We start from the raw sequence: 8,859 nt of genomic DNA, 5'->3' as shown, positions 1-8,859 counted from the left end.
ACGACAACTTGTTGCAAAAGAAGAAATCAATATACATATTTGCACAACTGACGACTAGCTGATATGCTCACCATAGCATTCTCACAAGAGATGTTTGAACTTTGAACATATGAAAAATCATACGTTCATTATTAGTTTTGAATCAAAGGAGGGTTTCGAAGAATGATTCAAACCGGTTAACTAACATTTTTTTGTCGGGAGGTTTTTTAGTTCTCTTAGTCCACGTTACTTTCTATTTTTAGTCAAGTTATTGTTTAACGTTCCTAGGCTTATTTAAATCACCATTCAGAATAACAACACTCTCTTGTATAATTAGCCTCACTTATTTTAATATTTCCATGTTGTTTTTGAGGATCATTCACGTGTATAGCATATATAAATGTCGAGTTAATACAAAAAGAGCACTGGTTGCATACTCCAAGAAGATTAGATTCTCAATTCCCCCAGAATTTGACCTCCATTGACAGAAAGCAGCCCCTCTGTTTCTGCAACTGTCAAACGCACAATATTTGCAGCTCCTTTCTGATGCATAGCTTCGACGAATTCCATAAGTTTTTCTACCCTGCAAAAATCAAATCTTGACTGCTCTTTCTCTTTGGGTGATGGGATGTGATCCATCTGTTGAGATTGATTTCATTGAAATTTTCTTGTTGTAGTCTTGGAGATGAATGTCTTTGGGTTATGTGTGACTGTTATAGTTTTCGGGATTTCAGTAGAAGCTCAGCTCAATTCCACCTGCAATTCGAATGATTCCATGGTATTGAAGCGTTTCATGAACGGAATGGAAACCGCCATTGACGGATGGACCTCGAATTCTTCCAATTGCTGTGATTGGGATGGTATTACTTGCGATTCCTCCGGTAAGGTTGTCAAATTGGAACTGTCAAGAAAAAGATTAGTCGGTACTTTGGCTGATTCATTGGCTAGTTTAAACCAACTTAGAACCCTAAATCTCTCTCGTAATCTACTCAAAGGCAATCTTCCCACTTCACTCTTTCACTTGCCTCATTTGGAAATTCTCGATCTGAGTGCCAATGAGTTTTCTGGATCGTTCCCATCAAGCGTAAACTTACCTTCGATCCAATTGTTAGACCTTTCCGATAATAACCTCGAAGGTCCAATCGCACCAGGCTTGTGCATCAACTCCACTGGAGTTAAGGAGCTTAAATTAGGGGTGAATTACTTTAATGGCGAGATCCCACCAGAATTTGAGAATTGTAGCTTCTTAGAACATCTTTGCCTAGATGCAAATCTCGTTTCTGGGATCATACCAGAATATCTGTTCAAGTTACCAAGATTGCTTCGATTATCTCTCCAAGATAACAATATAATCGGTCAGCTACACAATACTAATCCTTCAAATCTTGTTTACTTCGATGTTTCCTTGAATCTAATTTCAGGAAATCTACCTGATTTCTTTCATACATTTCCAAATTTAAGCTATTTCGCTGCTCATTCGAACAATCTTTTTGGTAGGATACCCCCGTCATTGTTGAATTCCGGAAGCATTACTTCGCTTATCTTAAGAAACAATTCGCTCATTGGTTCAATCGATATAAACTGCTCAGCAATGATAAGCCTTACGTTTCTTGATTTAGCCGATAACAAATTTCTGGGCACCATTCCTGATAATCTTCCCGCCTGCCCAAAATTAAAAATGATCGATCTTGGTGGGAACAATCTCACTGGACAAATCCCAGAAAGCTTCAAAAGATTCGAATCTTTATCTTATCTTTCACTCTCAATGTGCAACTTGAACAACATCTCTGGTTCCCTAAATGTTCTTCAACATTGCCCGAATCTAACCACCTTAGTCCTTGGTGGAAGCTTTGACAATGAAGAAATCCCATCTGATTCCAATCTACAATTCAAATCGCTCAAAACCCTCGTGATTCCAAACTGCAAACTCACCGGTAAAATCCCCAATTGGTTAAACGGATTAACAAAACTCAGGATCTTGGATTTGTCATGGAACCAATTAAACGGACCAATTCCACCCTTTTTAGGAAACTTATCATCTATCGTTTACCTTGATTTATCAAACAACTTTTTAGATGGAATGATTCCAAAAACCCTAACTCAATTACCGGGTCTCCGATCCCGTAACATTTCGTTAGAAGTTTCCCTCGACTTTCCTATATTTATGAGGCGTGCCATGAACGGGAAAGTTTTATATTACAGCTACGGAATTCGATTCCCGCCAACTTTAGATCTGAGCAACAACTTTCTGACCGGAGAAATCTCACCGGAGTTTGGGAATCTGAAAAACTTACATATTTTGAATCTAAAATATAACGAGTTATCGGGTAGTATTCCAGAAAATTTAGCGAATTTGAGCAGCATTGAGAGTATTGATTTGTCTCATAATGATTTGTGTGGGGAGATACCTGTATCTTTGGTGAGATTGGGGATGTTGTCCAAGTTTAGTGTCGCGTATAATAATCTTACAGGGATTATTCCTTCTGGAGGACAATTTTCGACCTTTTCAAGCTCTAACTTTGAAGGGAACCCGGGTTTATGTGGTGAATTTGTTTTAAACTGTCGCGAAGTTGAAGATCTGTTGGAAAAACAAGAATCTGAGGAGGAGGAGGAAGTGACTATGATTGGTTTGCCTGTATGGACTGGTTTTGGAACTGGTTTTGTTTTGAGTGTTGTCTTATTGGTTGTTGTTCCAAGAATTAGGGATACTAAAAGAACCGATAAATTTGAGTAATGTTGATCGTTTCTACTTTGTAGCTATATTCAACTAACAGTGTAAGTATGTTTTGTATTTAATGTGTGTTTCTTGATTAAGGCTTTTGGTGATTCTGAGTTTTTCCCCAATATCATTAGTTTAATTTTGTTAAAACTTCAAAGTACAGGTCAGTCATGGTGTCTTAAGGCCATTGCAAATTGTACAGGAAAATGCTTAAAGCTGAATATGGTTGGTGAGAATACATCGACTCATTACTGTAGTGGTGACAAACATTAGCAAGAGAACTAATCAAATTGATTAGCCTCCTTTTCCAGTTCCACTTCCATGAGACAATATTTTGGTCACACACAATTAGCCTATGAGAAAACAAGCAATTTTTATCTGATTCGATGATGGAAATCTATCTATCTTTTCACGCAATATTGTCTAACCACCTATCTTTCCACGCCGAAGTCGAAAACTTTACTCTTAAGAAAGTTGACCTTTAACTAATCATTTTTTTTTTCAGTCGGAGGTCTTATTTGGAAACAACTAAGGTTGCCAATCATTTTACATCCCTTCTTACCCTATCCTTATGGGACTTGACATTTTGTTGTTGTTAAAGTTTATCTTTAAACCGGATGCAAGATAAAATCAACGAAAAAGCCTTTTAGGATTAAAGAAATTAACTTGGAACCATTTTCCAATAAATAACACATCATCCACATATACAAGTGGGATAAAACGGGACCCATTAGGAAGGGCAAGACCATGAAATAAAAATGTTCTCTTTAGCCTATCACATGAGGACATAAAGATTTTCCATAGTCAATATGAATAAAAAGGGTGAGAGTGGGTCTCCTTGACTAACTGTTTCTGAAAGAGAGTTCAATCGTCACGGAGTCATTCACAACGATCGAGGCACAACCGGAAACTAAGATACCTTTGATCCAACCTCTCCATTTACATCTAAAGTTCGTTTGAGCCAAAACATAATCGACGAAGTCCCAATAATGCTTATAAGAGACAAAGTTATAGAAATACTTTTGGAAACTTAACTATACGACACACTCTTTTAAATGATGTCGATTGGCTAAAAATTGTTCTCATGTTTTAAATTGTCTAATTGTTTTTGTTTGAATATATATATATATATATATATATATATATATATATATATATATATATATATATAAAGTATTTATAAAATATTTTTAATAAATCGGTGAAATAATAAAGGCAAGATAAAAAATTTTAAAAAGTAAGGTGTGGTTTAATATCGTTGTGGAAGTTTAAGGGGTTGTACGGAAAATTGGTAAGTATGTAAGTATATGGCAAACAATTGACGGGTTGTTGTGGACTAACACAGTAACACGCGTTAAACATTTCAAAGTTGAGACTTTGGTGGCCGTAAGAGAATATAGGAGGATACTTAATTTCTCGATTTGAATCTCCCTCTCCAAGTTTTGTAGGCTGACAATCGTATCGTGTTCATGTTGGCGTGTCGTGGGTTGACAGGTCAAAATATGTCAACTCAAACACGACCCATTTAAATATACATGTCACGGGTTGACGGGTTTGGAACATAAACTTATATATGACCCGCCAACCCGTTTATTTATACGTGTTTATAGGTTGGCGGGTTCGTGGGTCCGAATTTTAGACATTTAAGTCTTAAACATCCAAATAAAAATTAAAAACATTCATAGAAACATGTTACAGACTTAGCCTTATAGTTTACGACTTACGACCTTAGACCATCCACCATGAGTCAAAATGTCAAAACAGTCAAATTGTCTATGAATCAATGGTATATATTATATAATACTTATTAAATATTAATAGTTGATACATAAATACATTTAAAAATAAAATAGTTTTTTTTATTAAGAATATAAACGGGTTGGCGGGTCAACCCGTTTATTTTCTGAAAAACCAATATATGACCCGTTTAATAAATGGGTTGGCGGGTTAGCGGGTTGAAAAACTCAACCCAAACCCATTTATTTCGTGTCGTGTCGCGTGTCGTGTCGAGAATTGTCAGCCCTACAGCTACATAGGTCGAGAGAAGAACTAGACTGAGCTTCAATGACGTGACGTGGCTTGTTTGGGCATATTCTCTTACACTCTGGCTCTTTTATGCTTTAGCCAGCGAAGCAAGTCAACGTTTGCCGGAATATTGAGCTGTTCCAAAAATTCGAACAAAACATTAGGGCTTATACTAACACATTATATCATGTTAAGAGGTAGAGAGAGAAAATATGGAAAATTATTTGATTGGTTAATGAAGGAGATAGCCAATCATCTTTCTTGTTTTTTCTCGTCTTCGTTACCACAACATCCAACATAACGAACTTCAACGAGTTGGGGGGCGGTGTTCCCCGCATCGTAACACTGTTTTCATGTGCCTACTCAGCCAATTTGTTTCTATACTCTAAAAAGAATCCCCTAATTATACGGCAAACAGTTGACGGTTGTCTTATACTAACACGCGTTGACTTGCTTTGCTGGCTAAAGCATAAAAGAGCCAGAGAGCAAGAGAATGCCCAAACAAGCCATGTCACGTCACTGAAGTTCAGTCTAATTCTTCTCTCGATCTGTGTGGCTGTGTTTGCAAGCATCTCCTTCTTATATACTCTGTAAACTTAAATTTCTTCATCTTTTGGATAACACTATGGACCTTTGAAAAAAACCCCATCTCTCAAATGGGGTATCTCTCTAAACCCTGAAATTTCATAACTTTTGTTCCTATTGGTGTTGGTGTTCTTGTTCAGTCCATATAATCCCAGATGGTCGTTTTATTGGAGATGTGGGTACTTGTCATTATTGTTGCAGTTTCTCTTCAAAGTCGGGTTCTTTTGAGTTCACAGAATCTGACATGCAATTCTGATGATGTGAGAGGATTAAGGGGTTTCATGAATGGACTGGAATCGCCAATTGATGGGTGGTGGCCAAAATTTTCATCATCCTTTTCATCTTCCAGTTGCTGCAACTGGGTCGGCATCAATTGTAATTCCACTTCTGGTAGGATTGTTAGATTAGAACTCCCGAATCACGTATTGACGGGGAGTGTCTCCGATTCATTTTCTAATTTAAATCATCTCCGGACACTGAATCTTTCACACAATTTTCTTACAGGCCCTCTTCCCGTTTCCTTATTTCTTCTCCCCCATTTGGAAGTAGTTGATTTAAGTGGTAATAGATTCAATGGGGTTTTACCACTTAACATAAACCTGCCTGCACTTCAAGTATTAGACATATCTGATAATGCCTTTGGGGATTCACTTCCATCCGGTTTATGTGTTAACTCCACCAGAATTCACGTTCTTATATTTGCTGCGAATTACTTCAATGGAACTATTCCGCTTGAATTTGGGAATTGCAATTTCCTTGAGCATCTGGACGTGGCTTCCAATTATCTTTCAGGCGTCATACCCAAGTTCTTATTCACGTTACCTAAGTTGGTGGAATTGGCACTACATGATAACAGGTTCACCGACATAGAGGGAATTGGTAATTCCACTAGTCATCTGGTTCGTTTGGATATTTCATCCAACAGGTTCTCAAGAAATATACCCGATTTCTTCCATAGGTTTCCGAATTTAAGTTATTTCTCAGCTCATTCCAACAATCTGTTTGGTGGGATACCTCCATCATTGTCACATTCACCCTCCATTTCTTCCCTCAGCTTGAGAAACAATTCTTTGGATGGTAAAATCAATTTCAACTGCTCCGCCATGGTTAACCTTACCTCACTTGATCTGGCTTCTAATAACTTTTCGGGTACAATACCTGATGCTCTTTCATCTTGCCAAAAGTTAAAAGCTTTAAATCTTGCCAGGAACCCCATACTCAAAGGCCAAATCCCACAAACTTTTAAGAATTTCCCTTCTCTTTCTTACCTTTCACTTTCCAATTGTAGCCTCAGTAACCTGTCAACAGCTCTTAAAGTTCTCCAGCACTGCCCCAATCTATCTGTTTTGGTTCTTACTATGAACTTCTATAATGAACAGCTGCCACCTGATGATGATCTACAGTTCAAATCACTCAAAGCTCTAGTGATTGCCAATTCCAATCTCACTGGTAGCATTCCACCATGGCTAAAGGGTTTAACGCAGTTGCAGTTGCTGGATTTTTCTTGGAACCACATGACAGGATCGATCCCGGGGTATTTGGGTAATTTTAAGTCTCTCTTTTACTTGGACCTATCCAACAATTCCTTTTCAGGAGAGATACCCAAGAATCTAACACGATTAGAAAGCCTGATTTCAAGAGATATGTCATTAAAGGATCCGTCACCAAGTTTCCCGTTTTTTAAAATACGGAACATGAGCGCCAGAGGATCAATAGCGCAGTACAATCAGATCATGAGATTTCCACCGCTTTTAGACCTCAGTTACAACCACCTCACGGGCCCAATCTGGCGGGAGTTTGGGAACTTAAAAAAGCTACATGTTCTGGATCTGAAACACAACAATTTATCAGGTACGATTCCCGGTTCTTTATCAGGTATGAGGAGCATAGAGACGCTGGATCTTTCTTTTAACAGTCTCACAGGAACAATCCCTACGTCTCTGGTGAGCTTAAGTTTTTTGTCCAAATTCAGTGTTGCATACAATAATCTAACGGGAACGATTCCTTCTGGAGGTCAATTTCCAACATTTACAAACTCCACCTTTGAAGGAAACTCTGGTTTATGTGGCGATTTTTTCATCAACTGTGACAAAATTCAAGTCCCTTTGCAAACTCCTGCATCCGAGAACAACCAGGAAGACTTTGCCATTATTTTGCCTGTATTGACTGGGTTTGGAGCTGGTTTCTTTGTCACTGTCATCGCATTGCTTGTTGTTCCTGCAATTAGGGATAAAAGTAAAAGGAATTAAATTGAGTAATGTTGGTCTATGTTCTCCAATGGCAGACCTACGTCACTCTTTCTTGTCCAGCGAGTTTTCTCTTTCTATCTATAATCTACGTAAATAAGACATGGAGTGTATTCTCTATGCAATGTGTGTTTCTTAAGCCGCCCATGGTGAATGTGGTTTTTTGTTATTTATTTTCTTGCCAACTCTATCTCCATTATACTCAAACGTGTTATGTTAGTTAATGAAAAGAATTTATGAGAACTGAGAAGAGTGTTAACGAGAGCAAGATAAGATGAGAATAGAAGTGAGTTTGAAGGTTGTTGTTTGTAGCTATCATATCCCATTAATTATGGCAGGCTTATAGATTAGTTGTTAGTCCAAAGTTCCTTGTATAAATACATGTAATCTGTTAATTATGAATATACACGCAAAACCATTCCCAAATCTTTGTTCCTATTGTTACATGGTATTAGAGCAATACGAACCTGAACCTTTGAAAAATTAATTGACAATGGGTAACGAAGAAAACCCAGGCTCATCAAATCCCTCGTCTTCTGTCATTGTGCAGAATGTTCAAGACGCACCCTTTCCCACCGGAGTCACTCTCGATGACACGAACTACCCCCTGTGGTCTCAACTAATGGAGATGCGGATCGGAGCACGAAATAAGTCAGGTTTCCTTACTGGCACAACAGTGAAACCAACCACGAATGAAAAAGCAATTGAAACCTGGTTGATCGACAATAATAAGGTTAAGAGTTGGCTCATCGACTCCATGAGTCTAACCCTAATGCATCGATTCATCAGGCTCCAAACGGCGGCTGAGATTTGGGATGCAGTCTCAAAAACGTTCTATGACAGAACTGATGAGACCCAACTCTTTGAACTAAACAGGAAGACGTTTAGTACCCGCCAAACCGGACGATCCTTGCCAACTTATTATAATGAGTTGGTAAGTCTGTTCCAAGAAATTGATACTCGTCTGTGCAATGAAGGAGATAATACTAAAGAAGTTGTGGCAGCAAAGAAAACACTATCACGTTTCCGTGTACATATCTTTCTGGCAGGACTAGATCCTGAGTTCAATCAGGCTAGAAGTGAGGTATTAAGGAAAGATCTTTGGAGGCATGTTATGCCTATATTCGCAAAGACCACAACCAGAGACAGACGATGGAGGAACCCAAACTAGAAACCGACAGTGTGGTCAACATGACCACTCGAAATCGCCCTTTCAAAGGAAAGAACTCGAACAGTAAAAGTAATACCTTTACGTGCACACACTGTGGAGAAGATGGGCACTCAAAACTCAAATGTTATGAGATC

General features: G+C 38.2%; 2 protein-coding genes across 3 annotated transcripts; both read left to right on the top strand.

Moving 5' to 3' along the window:
* Positions 1-664: 664 nt before the first annotated feature.
* Positions 665-2,713, top strand: LOC111896722 (phytosulfokine receptor 1-like). The gene has a single exon (XM_023892704.1). The coding sequence runs from the start codon at positions 665-667 to the stop codon at positions 2,711-2,713; it is 2,049 nt and encodes a 682-aa protein (XP_023748472.1).
* A 2,497-nt stretch (positions 2,714-5,210) lies between these two features.
* Positions 5,211-7,727, top strand: LOC111896734 (phytosulfokine receptor 1). 2 transcript variants are annotated; one of them, XM_023892721.3, is made up of 2 exons: positions 5,211-5,698; positions 5,813-7,727. In XM_023892721.3, the coding sequence occupies exons 1-2, from the start codon at positions 5,464-5,466 to the stop codon at positions 7,555-7,557; spliced, it is 1,980 nt and encodes a 659-aa protein (XP_023748489.1). In that variant the 5' UTR covers positions 5,211-5,463; the 3' UTR covers positions 7,558-7,727. The 2 variants fall into 2 exon arrangements, with proteins under 2 accessions (XP_023748489.1, XP_023748490.1); XM_023892722.3 differs by having other exon boundaries at positions 5,211-7,251; positions 7,322-7,727.
* Positions 7,728-8,859: the final 1,132 nt, after the last annotated feature.

This window comes from Lactuca sativa, chromosome 3 (genome assembly GCF_002870075.4).
Source record: "Lactuca sativa cultivar Salinas chromosome 3, Lsat_Salinas_v11, whole genome shotgun sequence".
In the NCBI taxonomy this organism is placed as follows: Eukaryota; Viridiplantae; Streptophyta; class Magnoliopsida; order Asterales; family Asteraceae; genus Lactuca; species Lactuca sativa.
Note: the sequence above shows the minus strand (reverse complement) of the source record. Positions and strands in the feature narration are given on the sequence as shown.

Coding starts and splice junctions, on each gene's coding strand:
- LOC111896722 (XM_023892704.1), top strand. CDS start 665: ATGAATGTCTTTGGGTTATGTGTGACTGTTATAGTTTTCGGGATTTCA.
- LOC111896734 (XM_023892721.3), top strand. CDS start 5,464: ATGGTCGTTTTATTGGAGATGTGGGTACTTGTCATTATTGTTGCAGTT. Junction 5,699..5,812: donor CAATTGTAATTCCACTTCTG/GTAGGATTGTTA, acceptor ATTTTCTTACAG/GCCCTCTTCCCGTTTCCTTA.